Genomic DNA, 16,053 nt, shown 5'->3' with positions numbered 1-16,053 from the left:
ACAGCAGTACTTTGGACTCTGCTTTCAAAAGGCCTATTGAGATACTCCTATTGCTAAATGTTTACCCACAGACTCCCTTTCAACTGTGGTGCTGGGGAACACTTCGTGAAAAGTGAAAAACAGTTATACTTCTCCATACCAATCTTTATCTTTAAAAACACTTAAAGTTCATTACTGGAAAATATTTTTCTCAGATAATAAATGTAGTATTTTAAGCATCATTAAATCTGCAATACAATCAACAAGAATTACTAAAGCAGGGAAAAAATAAACCATAAGAAAACAGATATGGGTGGGGGCATGAAATGACAGTAACTGAGAATGACATAGATTTTTAGTCTTATTAGCAAATTAAGTTTTACTTATGTTATAAACCAATTGTGATGAAAATGCTACTAAAGAAGAAAAAATAGAAAATCTGATCAAGTAAGGATCTGGCAGTACTCAAAAATATCACCATTCAGGGGCGCCTGGGTGGCTCAGTCGGTGAAGCATCTGCCTTTGGCTCAGGTCACGATCCCAGGGTCCCGGGATTGAGCCCCATGTCGGGCTCCCTGCTCCGCGGGAAGCCTGCTTCTCCCTCTCCCACTCCCCCTGCTTGTGTTCCCTCTCTTGCTGTGTCTCTGTCAAATAAATAAAATCTTAAAAAAAAAAAAAAAAAAAAAAAAGACCACCACCAGTAGATCACATAGCTCTTAGACAACTGCAGAGATCTCTTCAAAATGAGGCTGTCCTTTATTTAAAAAAAAAAAAAAAAAATGCCATGGCGAAGTATGCTTCATCCTGGGAATGCATGAATGATTCACTAGCATTATGTATATTAATGTGCATATACATAACAATAGAAATTAATAGTCTATCAAAGGCAAAAATCACAACCCTCTTGATACATGCAATAACCATATTTCAACATTAACTTCTCATGAAAATTTTAAAACTACGAATAAGAATATATTTTGATATTAAAAAGGCTTTCAAGTCAATTTTCAATTTTAATGAGAAGTCTAGAATATCCTCTAAAATTAAAAAAGAAATAAAAAGTTATATACAATTAGGGTGAGAAAGACTTTTACTTTCTATGACATACCTTTCTGCATTGTTTCAATTTATTAAATCATGAGCACATTGTTATTTTTATAATTTTAAAACTATTTAAAATAAAAATAGCACCGGCCTAATGTAAGTTTTGTGATTTAGGTTCTGATATTTTTAATACTTGGTACATGGGGCAATCCTAAATCACAGAGAACTGTAATCTGGACCATCCAAGACAATCCTCCACAAACTATTACAGAATTTGAAGCTACGGGAGAGTAACTCAAGAAATGTCTAGAAAGGAATTTTTAAAGAAACACCGACCAATGATATGGTAGACACACTGTAGTCAAAGAAACTCTCTCTGGAGAATTTAAAAACCAAAGCAATTTACGGTAGAACTCTTCATTAACGGCCCAAAAACCGGCCACCCCAGACATGCGTCCGGAGTGAATGCACAAATGGTGACACGCAAGTACAGTGAATACTACACAGTGAGCAGGAAAATGAACAGCAGTTAAACTCAGCAGCATAGATGGATCCCAGTTACTTTTACTTATAGTTACTTTTTCATTGTGGTGAAACATAAAACTTGCCACTTTAACCATTTTTAAGGTTGGCCAAGGGAAAAAAAAGGGGAGGCTCAAATTGCTAAAATTGAAATGAAAGAGGAGAGACGAGACATTCCTACTGATCTAAAAGGATTAAGAAATGCCATGAACAGACTCTATGCCAACAAATTAATCTACATGAAATGGACAAATTCCTAAAAAAGATAAAAATTACCAAACTGACTCAAGAAGAAAGAGAAAATGTGAATAGATGTACAACAAGTACAGGGGTTGAATTAGTAATCCAAAAACTAACCAAAGAAAAGCCCAGATAGCTTACCAGGTGAACTGGGAATCTGTCAGTTCCTCAAAAATCAAAATTTTAAGAATACAAAATTTTCACAAACTCTCAAAAAAACAAAAAAAAAAAGGAGAGAGAACACCTTCAAACTCATTTTATAAGGCCAGTATTAACCCTGATATCAAAACCAGACAAAGATATTCAAGGAAAGAAAAAACCACAAACCAGTATCTCTTACAAATATTGATGTAAAAATCCACAACAAAGTACTAGCAAACCAAATCCAGCCAACACAGAAAAAGAAATGTACATCATGACCAAGTGGGATTTATCCCAGGAATGCAAGGTTGGTTCAACACACAACAATTAATGTAATACACCATATATCAACAGAATAAAAAATAAAAGCAACATGATTATCTCAATGGACCCAGAAAAAGTAGCTGACAAAACTCAACACCCTTTTATGAAAAAACACTCAACAAACTAGGAATAGAAGGAAACTTCCTCAACCTGATAAAGGGCATCTATGAAAACTCACAGCTACGAGCAAACGTAATGGTGAAGACTTAGATGCTTTGTCCCTAAGATCAGGAATAAGACAAGAACGTGCACTCTTGCCACTTCCATTCTACACTGTGCTGGAGGTTCTAGCCAGGGCAATTAGGTGACAGAAAGAAGGAACATCGAGCCTGGAAAGGAAGAAGCAAACTATCTCTATTCACAGGTGACACGATCTTATATATAAAAGTCCTAAGGAATCCACTAAAAACTATTAGAACTAGTAAATGAGTTCAGCCATTGTGCAGGACACAGGATCAATTTAAAAAAAAATCAATTGTTGGGCACCCAGGTGGCTCAGTTGGTTAAGCGTCTGCCTTTGGCTCAGGTCATGATCCCAGAGTCCTGGGATCAAGTCCCACATCGGGCTCCCTGCTCAGCAGGGAGTCTGCTTCTCCCTCTCTCTCTGCCCCTCCTCCTGCTTGTGCTTGCTCTCTCCCCCTTTCTCTCTGTCAAATAAATAAATAAAATCTTTAAAAAAATCACTTGTTATTTGTATACCTTTATAACGAACAATCTGAAAAACGAGATTAAGAAAACAATTCTATTTACAACAGCATTAAAAAAAACCCCCTAGGAATAATTCAATAATTGCAAATCTTAGACTCTGTTTTGTGAATGTAATTAATGTAACCAAATAAACACTTATATAGTTAAAATGACAAATTTTCTATCATACGTATTTTACCACAATAAAAAAGTAAAAACAAATGTGCTAAACTCTGAAAACTACCAAATATTTTTGAAAAACAATTTAAAAGATCTAAATAAGTGGAAAGACATTATGCTCATAGACAGAAGATTTAATATTGTTAAAATGGCAATACTCCCCAAATTCATCTACAGATTTGATGCAATCTCTATCAGAATCCCAGATGGCTTCTTTATAGAAATTGACAAGCTGATCCTAAAATTCATATGGAAATTCAAGAAACTTAAAATAGCCAAAACAATCTTGAAAAAGAACAAAGCTGGAGGACTCACACTTCCTGAATTCAAAACTTACCACAAAGCAACAGTAATAAGACAGTGTTGGTAGTAACCAACATTAAGGACTGGCATAAATATCAACAGAACACAACTGAGAGCCCAGAATTAAACCCATACATTTATCAACTGTTTGACAAGGATGCACGACTACTCAATGGGGAAAGAACAGTCTCTTCAACAAATGGTGCTGGGGTAACAGGATATCCACATGCAAAAGAAAGATAAAAAAAACTGTGGTTCTCTATCTCATACCATATACAAAAATTGACTCAAAATGGATCAAAGACCTCCATGTAAGATCTGAAACTATAAAACCCTTAGAAGAAAACACAGGTATAAATCTTTGTGACCCTGGATTTGGCAATGGATTTTTTTTTTTTAAGATTTTATTTGTTTATTTGAAAGAGAGAGAGCATGAGCAGGGGGAGAGGCAGAGAGAAGCAGACTCCCCTCTGAGCAGGGAGTCCAACGCAGGGCTCGATCCCAGAACCCTGAGATCATGACCTGAAATTAACCGACTGAGCGACCCTGGTGCCCCTTGGCAACGGATTCTTAGATATGACACCAAAATCAACAAAATTTAATTAAATTTCATCAAAATTTAAAACTTTTGTGCTTTGAAGGAAACCATCAAGAATGTGAAATGACAACCCACCGTATAGAGGAAAATATTTGCAAATTATACATTTGGTAAAGGTTTAATATCCAGAATATATAAAGAACTCTTACAATTCAACAACAGAAAGACAACACAATTTAAAAATGGGCAAAAGAACAGACATTTCTCCAAAGAAGATATACAAATGGCCAATAAACACAAGAAAGGATGTTCAACACGGTTAGTCTTTAGAGAAAAGTAAATCAAAACTAAAATGAGACACCATTCACTGTGTCTCTCTCTGTCAAATAAAGAAATAAAATCTTAAAAAAAATAAAAAATAAAAAAATAAAAAATAAAATGAGACACCATTCACTAGGATGGCTAAAATAAAAGAGACAAGAGCAAGTGTCGGTAAGGATATGGAGAAACTGGAAGTCTTATATGCTGCTGGTGGAAATGTATACTGGGTACAGCTGCTATGGAAAACAATCTGGCAGTTCCCCAAAATGCTAAGCACAGAGTTACTGAATGACCCAGCAATTCTACTCCTGGGTATACACCCAAGAGAAACGAAAACATCTGTCCACACCAAAACTGGTACATTAATGTTCACAGCAGCATTCTTCATAATAGCCAAAAGGCAGAAACCACCCAAATGTTCATCAACTGATGAACGGATAAACAAAATGTGGACTATCTACGTAATGGAATGTTATCTGGAATTGAAAGGGATGAAATACAGAGATAGCCCTGAAAACATCATGCTAAGTGAAAAGGATCCAGTCACAAAAGACCACAGGAAATGTCCAGAACAGGCAAATATATAATGAGACGAGATCAGTGGCTGCTTAGGGCTGACAGCAAAAGGGCACAGGGCTTCTTTCAGAGGTGATGAAAATGTTTGCGATTCAACAGTGGAGATGGTTGCATGATTCTATGAATATATTAAAGCTATTGGACGGTATAATTTGAACAGGTAAATTGTGTGCAAATTATATCTCAATAACGCTGTTACCAAAAAAGAAAGAAAAAGTAAACCACCTGCTAACTGTAAATGCCAGAGAAATCTTTCTTTCCCATTAAAATAATCAGCTGTGCAATTTAAGTTTCTCTCATCTTGCTGATAGACATCAGTTTCTGTCCCAGTAACCCTCTTCACATATTATTTCACAAGGATTATCAAAACTTCATAAAGGCAAACCTTGCTTTTTAAAAAAATATTTAGATATTTGTAGAAGGAAATATACCCAGGCTTCACTTCGGTTACATAAAACCATAATGCTGATGTTTTCAGAAACATTTCTTGTCCTGATACAGTCTAATATAAATGCCATCCTTGACACCTTAATTAATTGGTGAAATTGGGAATAGAGCACTCCCAGTAACTTCCCAATTTGCTGCGAGACAATATATCTCACATATTCAAAAGCTTTATTGACATTTTCCCAGATTAATTTTAAAGGTACATCAGAAGACCGACTTGTTAATACACTTAAAAGACTTTTCAACAATCTGATCTCAAATACTTGCAGTTAAAAAAGCAGCAAGTCCATTTGCGACAGAACTGCAAAATTATTTTTAAAAGATTACTGTATATCCATTAATTATGAAATCAACATCTTTCTCAATAGTGAAGAATGAAAATGCTATTGCCAGGGGCGCCTGGGCTGTCTCAGTGTGAGAGCATGTGACCCTTGATCTCGGGGTCATGAGTTCAAGCCCAACGTTGGGTGTGGAGCCTACTTTAAAAAAAAATTAAACTAAAAAATAAATAAAAAATACTATTTCCAGTTAAAAATAACATAAATTTAAAAAAAATAAATTCAGCTCCCTGATGTTAATTTTTTTAAACAAAATGAGAGAAACTCAGTGATTTCAGTTCAATTCTTTCACATGGAGAGGGTAAAGTACAACAGAACAACAGCCTTAAAATGTAATCTGGGTGTCATGATAAGGGAGGTCTGTTTACCTTTGGATTTCATTTCTGTTGTGTGTTTTTAGAAAATTATGAGTGGCAAGAACAGTTCTTCTGCTCTTGATTTTAAACTGGCGATACCTGGGGTGCCTGCGTGGCTCAGGTGGTTAAGGTCTGCCTTCGGCTGAGATCATGATCTCGGGGTCCTGGGATGGAGCCCCAGGTCAGGGTCCCTGCTCAGTGCGGAGTCTGCTTCTCCCTCTGCCCCTCCCCCCACCTTGTGCACTTGCTGGGGTGCAGGCACACATGCACTCTGTCTCAAATAAATAAATACCTAAATAAATAAATAGTTGGTGATACCTTCCTCCATAGCAAGAGCTTAAACAGAATCACTTCCATGTCAGCTCAAGAAAGATCAAAGCTTATGCACATAGTCTCTGGGTCACAAACACTCCCCCCCCCAACTGCAAACATCTCCACACTGCGGGTCTCCAGAGGTCCCTCCCTGCTTCACCCTGTGCCCACCCTAGAGTAGCCGCTCCCCAGCCATCTGAAGAAGCACTTTCCAGGCACCCCTTTTCCTTTCCAGTGCACCCATCCTATAACTCCTTCTTCACATCCCTTTCCTAACCCCCCCTTCCACTGGGATGCAGTTCCTAGAGAAAAATTTGTCCTCCCTTTTTATTCCCATGTCTTCCTTCTACTTATGGGGGAAACCTTCTAATAAACGAGTAAGCATAGGAATAGAAATGCCAATACATCCATGTCAAAGAAAATAGAAATTATCCCCTCTGACCACACACCTTTCAGCACATCCGCCTTAGCCTTACGCCACCTGAAAACGCTACTAAAATGACAGCTTATGATTACCATGGGACACAGCCTCAAGGATAACATGAGCCCCAGGAGAACAGGGATTCTGTTCATCATTGCAGTGCCTGGTACTTTTTAAGTACTTAAAAAATACTTGTTGAACGAGTGACAGAAGATGACAGCAGCCTAGGAATGTCAGCACAATTCTGCACAGTGGGAAAAGCCAATGGACAAGTGATAACTAATTTAGCAAAGTTAGAAAACTGCGTTATTGTGTGTGAGGTAGGGGTAAGGCTGCTCTGAATGATCAGAAGCACTGGGATCTCTGAGGGTCTAAATGGTAACAGACAGAAAACAGGACTGGCTTCAAATCTACAGGAGAAGCAGTGACACCCCAGAACTCCTTCTGTTCCCTCCCATCAACTCTCCATCTTACCCCAACTTCCCCAAAAGCCAGCATATCCCACATTACTCCCCACTGCCCAGGCAGGACACCAGAAACCCCTCTCTGGGGAAACTGACAGGCCCAAAGAAAGAATTACTTTAGCAACTTCTGATAGTGTCCCTCAAATTGTCCCTGTCCTATTTCCTAATGGTGAGACTCAAAAAAGTTTGTCCATGCACATGGGGAGTTTCCAATCAGTCCACTCACAATTATGAAAAGACAGCCAATAATCAGCAAATATTTGGAGAAATGCTTCTAACATCAAAGACAAAGACCAAAGCAGGAAAGATGAGAACAAGGACTCAGAAGAGAGAGACAACACAGGAAACAAAAGAAAATGTCTACATAACATAAATGTGTACACATAAATCAATTTAAAAAAATTTTTTAAAAAGTACATTGCTGGGGTGCCTGGGTGGCTGAGTTGGTTGAATGTCTGCCTTGGGCTCAGGCTCTACCAGGCTCCCTGCTCAGCGGGGAATCTGCTTCTCCCTCAGCCCCTCCCCCAGCTTGTGAGCAGGCACTCGCTTGCTCTCTCTCAAATAAATGAAATCTTAAAAACAGTGCACTGCCTTCATGAAACGAAGATAGAATGTTATAAAAAGGAATGCTGAGAACAAAAACAGTAATGAAAGATATGATGGCAGAAATAAAAATTCAGTGTAAGGACTAGAAGATACAGTTAAGGACCTCCCCAGAAAAATCAGAAGAAAGATAATGAATAGGAAAAAGGAGGAAAAGAGAATTAGCAGAACACTCCAGAAGGTCCAACAACTGAATAATAGGAGATCCGGTAGGATACATTGGAGAAATCAGGGATGAGATCATCTAAGAGACAACATGGAAAAGTTTCCAGAGCTGAAGGACCCAGTGTCCCCACCAGAAAGACCCACCAAGAATGCTGGGAGCAGACAGAAGACCCTGAGAGTGGGCACCTGGGTGGCTCAGTTGCTTAAGCGACTGCCTTCAGCTCGGGTCATGATCCTGGAGTCCCGGGATCGAGTCCCACATCGGGCTCCCTGCTCGGCAGGGAGTCTGCTTCTCCCTCTGACCCTCCCCCCTTCATGCTCTCTCTCTCAAATAAATCTTAAAAAAAAAAAAAAAAAGACCCTGAGAGTTCCCAGATAAGACAAGTCACACAAAGTCTTGGGGATCACTATGGGGTTAGGCTGCTCATTACCAACAACAGAAGGAGTAACACTTTCAAACTTCTGAGGAAAAATTACTTCTCACCTAGAATTCAGTACCCAGGCAGTCTGTCACTCAAGTGTGAGGGAAGAAAAGACATTTTCAGACAGGGTAGGTCTCAAAAATTTCTCTCTGATGAACCCTTTCTCAGGAAGCCACTAGAAGACACGCTGTACCAAAAGGAAAAAGACATGAAATCCAGAAAGGGGAATTCAACAGAAAGACACCAAAAAAATTCCCACAGGGAATGAAGAGAAATGCTGGGAATACCGCTAATCACGGGGTCTGGAGCACAAACAGCCTCAACGAGAACAGGAAAGGGAAAGGATCTGCAGGGTGGACGGTGACAGACAGACCAGGTGGGGCGCGTGGCAGGGCGTGTTGCGGTGCTGAGATGTTCTAGCTCCACACCTGGGACTACACTTAGCCCTGGACCCCTGGCGTCTAGCTAGAGCAAAGACACATAACTCATTCCAAAAAACAGAGAAATAATCCCCTGTCTCAGCAAAGACAGGGAACTAACTGCATCCTATGTGGCTTAGTTAAGATATTTACCTAGTGAGAACAACATAAACACTACCAATTTAAACAAAAATTATTACATAACCATATCTGGAAAAAGGGAGAGAGAGGACAGGCGGGCAGAGAAGGTATATAAAAGTTCTATAACCTTCTCTTCCACACTAAGAAGTCAACAGATAATGCCTAAAACAGAAAAATCAGTACAAACACACTTTAAAGAAACATGGAATTTGAGGCTAGAACTGTTAAATAACTATAACATCCCAGATTCTTCCACAGTAATACAACACCTTCGCCCTGGTGCCTGGATTGCAGAGGGGACGGCCACCATCAGAGGCTCGACCGAGAGCAGGAAAGGGCCCAGGTCCCTGAAGACTTCTTGGAATGAGCTGTTTACTAGCCCTGCCCTGCCCACATCCCAATTCCACATGAGACAGAATTCACCTTGATTTTGGGTAAGGCGCTATTAATTGGTTGTGTTACTGGCAGCTGAATGCAATCCTGAGACAGATGATTATCAAATAGAAACAGAGGGCTTAGAAGTGGCTGCTTATGAAAGTTAAAAACCAGAGTTACTAAGTAAATGCATTACTTTAATAAAGGTAAAATTGTATTTGAAGAAAATCACGGGGTACGGTCAGAAGTGCTGTTAATCTCAACTTCTAAAACTAAGATTAAATGGGTCTTTTTAGGTCAGTTTTACCTGATTTATAGACAGACAATAGAATCTACAGACAACAGAATATGAAGTATTTGAAAGAGGGAGTGATGAAAGGAACAGCAGTGTCTAAGGCTGACTGGCAGAGATATTTAAACCCTAAAGTGAGAAAGGCATTCATTTAGGTCTGCGGGCTTGAGAGCTTCAGCTAGGCCAGTGATGATGGGAATGGAAGGAAAAGGCTACAATGAAACAGATGTTTCAAAGCAGGTGCCTGCAAGGCAGCCCAAGGTTGATCATGGTCCAGCGGACAAGAGAACCCCCACTAGAAGGCTGCTGGCTCCGAAATGATCAGGAAAAATGTCCTGAGCCTGGTTTACCTAAGGGACAGCGGGGATGGGGGTGGAGGGCAGACTACAGGGTCACTCCAATTCTTAATAGTGTTCACACCTATGACTCTGTGATTGTGGAGGCCAGAGAAATTATCGCCATCCCCGTAACATTTGGAGTCACCTTCAAGCAAGTTCCACAGGTCTCCAAAGCAGCTCCAAAACAAGGACAGAATTGGACTGAAACATGATCCAATTCAAATTTCTCTCAGAATTTCTAATTCTTTCCTAAAGATAACAAAATCCAAAGTTCTATTATATAATTGACTCTTTTTGCAAAATTTTAATCTAAAAACAATCTTGTTGCCAGTTACCTACCAGTCAAAGAAACTGACCAAAAACCTAACTTACAACACAGATCATTCAGATCTTGCTGTAAAGTACAACCTTTATTTCATAGTTAGTATCTATTTGTCTTTAAAAAATAGCTGTCTCTTGTAGATTTTTAGGTCCGTATTTCAGTTCAGATTGTCAAAACACTTCTGGTTTTAAATATAAGGAGAGGGGCACCTGGGTGGCTTAGTCGTTAAGCATCTTTGGCTCAGGTCATGATCCCAGGGTCCTGGGATCGAGCCCCGCATCGGGCTCCTTGCTCGGCAGGAAGCCTGCTTCTCCTTCTCCCACTCCCCTTGCTTATGTTCCCTCTCTCACTGTGTCTCTCTCTGTCAAATAAATAAATAAAATCTTTAAAATAAATGAATCTAAGGAAAGTGTTCTTTTCCTCTCACCTGTTTTCCTTATTAAGAGAGCGTTTGTGTAAGCTTTTCACACAAATTTAAGATAACCCTAACACACTGTCATTCTGGACCATTCTTAAAGCTACGAACCAAACTTAAACTTGGGACAGGGACTAAACGGTGTTATCTTATGGGGACCAGTTAGTGTGATGTGATTACAGGGTTTTCATGGGTTTTTTAAAAAACTCCTTCAAAACTTCCTTTAATTTTATCTCCTTTTTGATCCTTTTACTTTATTAGTCTCAAAAAATACTTCTTGTCTCTTTACCAAGAAAAGTACTCAATAGTTTCACCGTACTTAATAAAGTTTGGAATTAACAGTCCTGTTTGCTCATGTGTTTATCCAGCATCACAGACGTCAGCACAGACAGATTTCTAAGGGCACCAGGCTCTGCAGCCAGAGGCAGGGCAAAGGCAAGAGGGGCCACCTCTCCACCCCATGGTATTCCGATTATTCTACCTCAGGTGCACGGAAGTGCACTTGGCGACCGATCCGCTGCATGTCATAGACCTTCTCACGTGGCTCACACAGTGGTATCCTGTTTGAAAACAATTCACTCCAATGCCAACCTTATTTAAAGTCTAGATTTAACACACTAAGTGTGTCACACACGAAGTGACACGGCTGTTCACTTCGAAACCCAAATGTCAATGGATGAGGTTTTAGGAGAGAAAGGGTAAGGCTGGCTTGTTATGGTTTAATGGTTTCAAATGTCCCACCACCTGCCACCTAGTCAATATCACCACGCATTTTTTTTTTTTTAAAGATTTTATTTATTTGTTTGACAGAGAGAGAGAAAGTAAGAGAGGGAACACAAGCAGGGGGAGTGGGAGAGGGAGAAGCAGGCTTCCCGCTGAGCAGGGAGCCCGATGCGGGGCTCGATCCCAGGACCCTGGGATCATGACCTGAGCCGAAGGCAGATGCTTAACGGACTGAGCCACTCAGGCGCCCCCACCACGCATTTCAAATAGCTACTTACAAGTCTAAATTATGTTAACTTAATTTTTATTATGCAATCCCAGTATTTCCCTCAAATTTAGATCTTATTCAAAAGACCTGTTTAAGTCATTCCCATGTTACACAAACATTCCATCTGGAAGAACCATTATGTATCAAACCAAAATGTATCTTGAGATTTTAAGCACCACCAGTTAAGCCCGAACGTTTTAAATTTGGTAGAGTCATCCCACTCACACGTTGGGCTGAGGATCCCCGTGCTAACCGCTATGGGAATTCACATGGATGAAGGTACTGCTGCATTCCTAACAAGAAAAAACACAAATGAGGAGAGGAAAGAGGGCTAGAAAGGATTAATTTTCTTCCTTATATAGGAAGTACAGTGGCAGGGTAAAGGAAGGTGCCCTGGACTGCAAATTGGGAAACCACACCGAGGTCCGCGTCCCCGAGACATGCCTACACCAGCTGCAAGCTCCAGGCTTCCCACCTGGTCTGCAGGCCATGAGGGGCCAGAGCACAGAGCCACTGTGGTCTACCCACTGCCAATAGGCTGGGACTTCAAACATCAGCTCCATCTGATGTTTGATATAACACTAGTCATTATATTTAAGCCATGAAAAAAATACTTAACACATGTAAAAGTATTTTTTTGTACCAAAAGTAAGACAGCAAATTCCTCTCATTTACTTGTATTTGTTGCTATTTACTTATAGAAATTTCAAAGTGCTTCATATGTTCTACTTTGAATGGGATCCAATTTGCATTAAAATACAGCTTAAAGAAATACAGATGCAAAGCAGGGTATTAACTTTTAATTAAAGTTCAGGATTTCATACTAATCAAATTATAAACATAATCAAGGGAAAATTAAAGACCTACAATGAAGGTCTTTACAATGGGCTACGATGACTCTTATCCCACGCAACCACCGTGGCAAAAAGAAAGGAAGAGCCAGAAAGTCTTCTTTTAAAACTTAAAAATGGGGTGCCTGGGTGACCCAATCAGTTAAGCATCTGACTCATGATCTCAGAGTCGTGAGATGGAGCCCCATGTCGGGCTCTGCACTGAGCATGGAGCCTGCTTGAGGTTCTCTCTCCCTCTCCAAAAAACTAAAATTAACTTAAAATAAAACTTCAGAGAAAGACAAATACTGTATGATTTCACTCATATGTGGAATTTAAGAAACAAAGTAAATGAACATAGGGGAAGGGAAGGATAAATAAGATGAAAACAGAGAGGGAGGCAAACCACTAAGAGACTCCTAACTCTAGGAAACAAACTGAGGGTTGCTGGAGGGGAGGGGGGTGGGGGGATGGGGTAACTGGATGATGGACATTAAGGAGGGCACGTGATGTAATGAGCACTGGGTGTTATATGCAACGGATGAATCACTGGGTTCTACCTATGAAACTAATTTAAAAAAAATCCATTATCACCTGTTGTTATAAAACATAAATACCTTTTTTAAAGTAAAAAAAAATTAAAAACTTTATTACCTATACTTTCCAAATTTCCTCAAAGATTCCTCAGTAACTCTTTAAATCTGAAATGAATAGCTGTATTTCTTCATTAAGTTTCAAGATTTCTGCCTAATTGTCATTAGACACCTACCAAGATTTGGAAGGTGGGGGGAGGTTGGCCCTCTGCATGACAGGACTCCACACACTGTAGGCTTCAAATACCATGCAGAGTGTGAACCCAAAGACTCAGCAACCCCAGGGTAATAGCTTATGTCTGTTTCCAGAGCAGAAGTAATTCCACTTGGAAGTCAGGGCACCTGATAATGCTCCACAATTCCACTGGAGGGACCATTCTTCACCTTCTACTTGTAATACACAAGCATTCTAAGTAACACTAAATAACGACTTCATTAGTAATGCACGCCTGCAGAGCTACAAGTGTACATGTTAACATGCATGAGATTAAATATTACTTCCTATTTTATTAGTATTTAGAAGTAGTATTAATATTTCATTAAAATGCCACCTTAAACCTCAGTCCATTTCTCTTCCCTGCAATTTAAGGTTTACACTTCTGTGCAAATTGAGTTGTTAGGACAGTGTAACTCATTTGTAATCATAATTTCCAATACTCCAAAATACAATTTCAAAAATAATTCTAAGTGATAACACACAGCTTCTGTTTCCATCTGGAAAGATCTAATCTCTTAAAATAAGACCTCCACACATGCTGAGAAGAGCTTGCTCCGGTAAAGCCCACCAGGTCACAGAGTGGCCGGTACAGCCTGCCAGGGACGGAACTAGGCGAGAACCACCCACTTACAGGGTGTCTGGCTCTCAGACTTCAACCCCACAGAGGCACAACTCAGTTCCCAGGCCAGAGGCCAGATGGACCACACCTCACCACTACAACCCTCCCTCCGCTTCTCCTTTCAGTCACACTCCTACCCACACACTGTGCACCAAGTTGAACCTGATTGTGGAACTGTCCGGATTTCAACATCAAATGCTCAGAAAGGAAAGGCAAATACAACATTCAGAAGACTCAGATGTAACAAGCACCAAAGACCTCACTTTCAAAGCAACTGTGAAAGTGAGTTAATTATTTGAAAATCACGTCACCAATAAAGGACCCTAGAAAGTGAACGCTCTCATTTTACGGACATTGTATATAACCAAGCACGGTGGTCCCCACCGAAATAAAGCATAATGGGCTGTCCTGGGGCTCTGGCCCTCCTTTCTCCTGCGGCTCTCACAAAACAGCATTTCGCTAAAGAGCAAAAAACAAACCCTCTAAAGAATATCTCAACTTAAGTTTTAATTAATAAACAAAACCCCAAATTCCAGTTCCCATTTTGGCAGAGTAGGAGGCCTCACTCAAAATACATTTGTTTCTTCATGTAAATATCAGCTTTATCAGCCCCAAAGATTAGAAATTACTGGTTCAAACTGCACAGTCCTAGCCCAACGACGCAAGTAACCCAGGGATAGGATTTTCTTAGGTTTGGCCTGAACATAAGCCCTGCGTGTTCCTACTAGGTCGTTCCAGGTGAGTCTGAGGGTCTTGACAGGATGCCCATGTTAGTTAGAAACCAATCCAAAGGATTTCATTTTACACCTGTAGCTGTCTCCGGGATTCTAATGATCATCAAGTGGCTTAATCAAACTTTTGTCCTAATAAAGCAAAATAGGTTAGTTGATCAATGATTAGGGTGCTATAGATCCGTGAATAAACTAGAGAAGGCATGCAACGATCAGATAAAGAAAGTTTTTAAAGGCCTCCCATATACTGACAGTTCAGCTGCCCCCAACGTATTACAAGAGTCTAGCGCAATTACAACGAAAAGAACCAATCCGCTCTTGCAAAATAAGGCTTTTAACGTGAAAACTCCCTTGGAGGTGCTACAGTAAAGGGTGTTCAAGCCCTGGACATCCAGGGGATGCAGCAGGCTGTCACCTAGGAGGGAGCAATAGAACCGGGCTCCCCGGAAATGCACACGCAGATAGGGGGCCCACCGGGCGGTGGAGAACGGAGATGTAAAAATCACACGCGGCTGCCCCCACAAGCCAGCAGGGCATGAGGGGGGGCCTCGACGCTGACTCTGGACCCCAGAGCGAGGGGCAGGGGCGGGGGTGGGGGCGGATTTCCCGGGGAGTGCTGCAGGAAATGATATCCAGACTCGGAGGGTGGATCTAGGAAGCGGCCCGGGCGATGGCCGGCGGCGGGGAGCGAGTGGGGGTGGGAACGGAGGATGTGGCTCCCAGGAGCAGGATGAGGGGGCGGGACGGCCGAACGCGGATGCGCCAGGGCCGAGGAGGAGGGCAGGGAGGGACCGAGAGCCGCGAAGGGACCAGGACGCAAGGAGCGGCCCGAGAGGAAGGGGGCGGCGGGTCTGGGGACAGGAGGAGCGGAAGGCTGAGGGCCGGGAGGAGGAGAGGGCCGGGGGCGGAGGGGCAGGCCGGCGCCCCGCGCGCACTTACCCCACTCGAGGAACTCGGCCACATACTTGTCGCGGCGCAGGGCCGAGTGGCTGCACTCGGTGTACAGGCAGACGAGCACGTCGAGCAGCGTCTCCACGCTCAGGGCGCTCTCGTTGCGCCACGGCCCGTCCAGGAGCAGCTGCTCCAGCTTCTTGAGCCGCACCTTGGCCGACATGGTGCCGCGCGGCCCGCTCCCAACGCGCCGGACTCTCGCCGCCCGCTCGGCCAGTCCGTCAGGGCGAGCCCTCGGGGGCCCGGCGGCCGCGAGCCCCGGCAGCTGCGGCGCCTCGCCGCCGCCCCGTCCGCGTCGTCGCGCTCCGGCCTAGGCCGACATCTTGGGCTCGGTCCCGGCGGCGCAGCGTCTGGGGCGCCGGGCCCCGCGGGTCCATGGGCCGGTCTCCTCCCCTCGGCGCCGCCGCCCGCCCCGCCCGGCGCGGCCCGCCCTCGC

The 16,053-nt window shown here is 42.1% G+C and overlaps 1 protein-coding gene across 5 annotated transcripts in view; it reads right to left on the bottom strand.

The window, feature by feature from the left end:
• The window catches only part of CDC42BPB (CDC42 binding protein kinase beta), a 98,616-nt gene extending 82,611 nt beyond the window's left edge, over nucleotides 1-16,005 (bottom strand). For all 5 annotated transcript variants that reach the window (XM_021679858.1, XM_044918120.1, XM_044918121.1 and 2 more), the window contains exon 1: nucleotides 15,606-16,005. In XM_021679858.1, the coding sequence (XP_021535533.1) occupies nucleotides 15,606-15,780 (175 nt within the window). In that variant the 5' untranslated portion in view covers nucleotides 15,781-16,005. The remainder of the gene's footprint in view (nucleotides 1-15,605) is intronic.
• Nucleotides 16,006-16,053: the final 48 nt, after the last annotated feature.

This window comes from Neomonachus schauinslandi, chromosome 9, assembly GCF_002201575.2.
Source record: "Neomonachus schauinslandi chromosome 9, ASM220157v2, whole genome shotgun sequence".
Taxonomy (NCBI): Eukaryota; Metazoa; Chordata; class Mammalia; order Carnivora; family Phocidae; genus Neomonachus; species Neomonachus schauinslandi.
The sequence above is the reverse complement of the archived record's forward strand: the minus strand, read 5'-3'. Positions and strand labels throughout refer to the sequence as shown.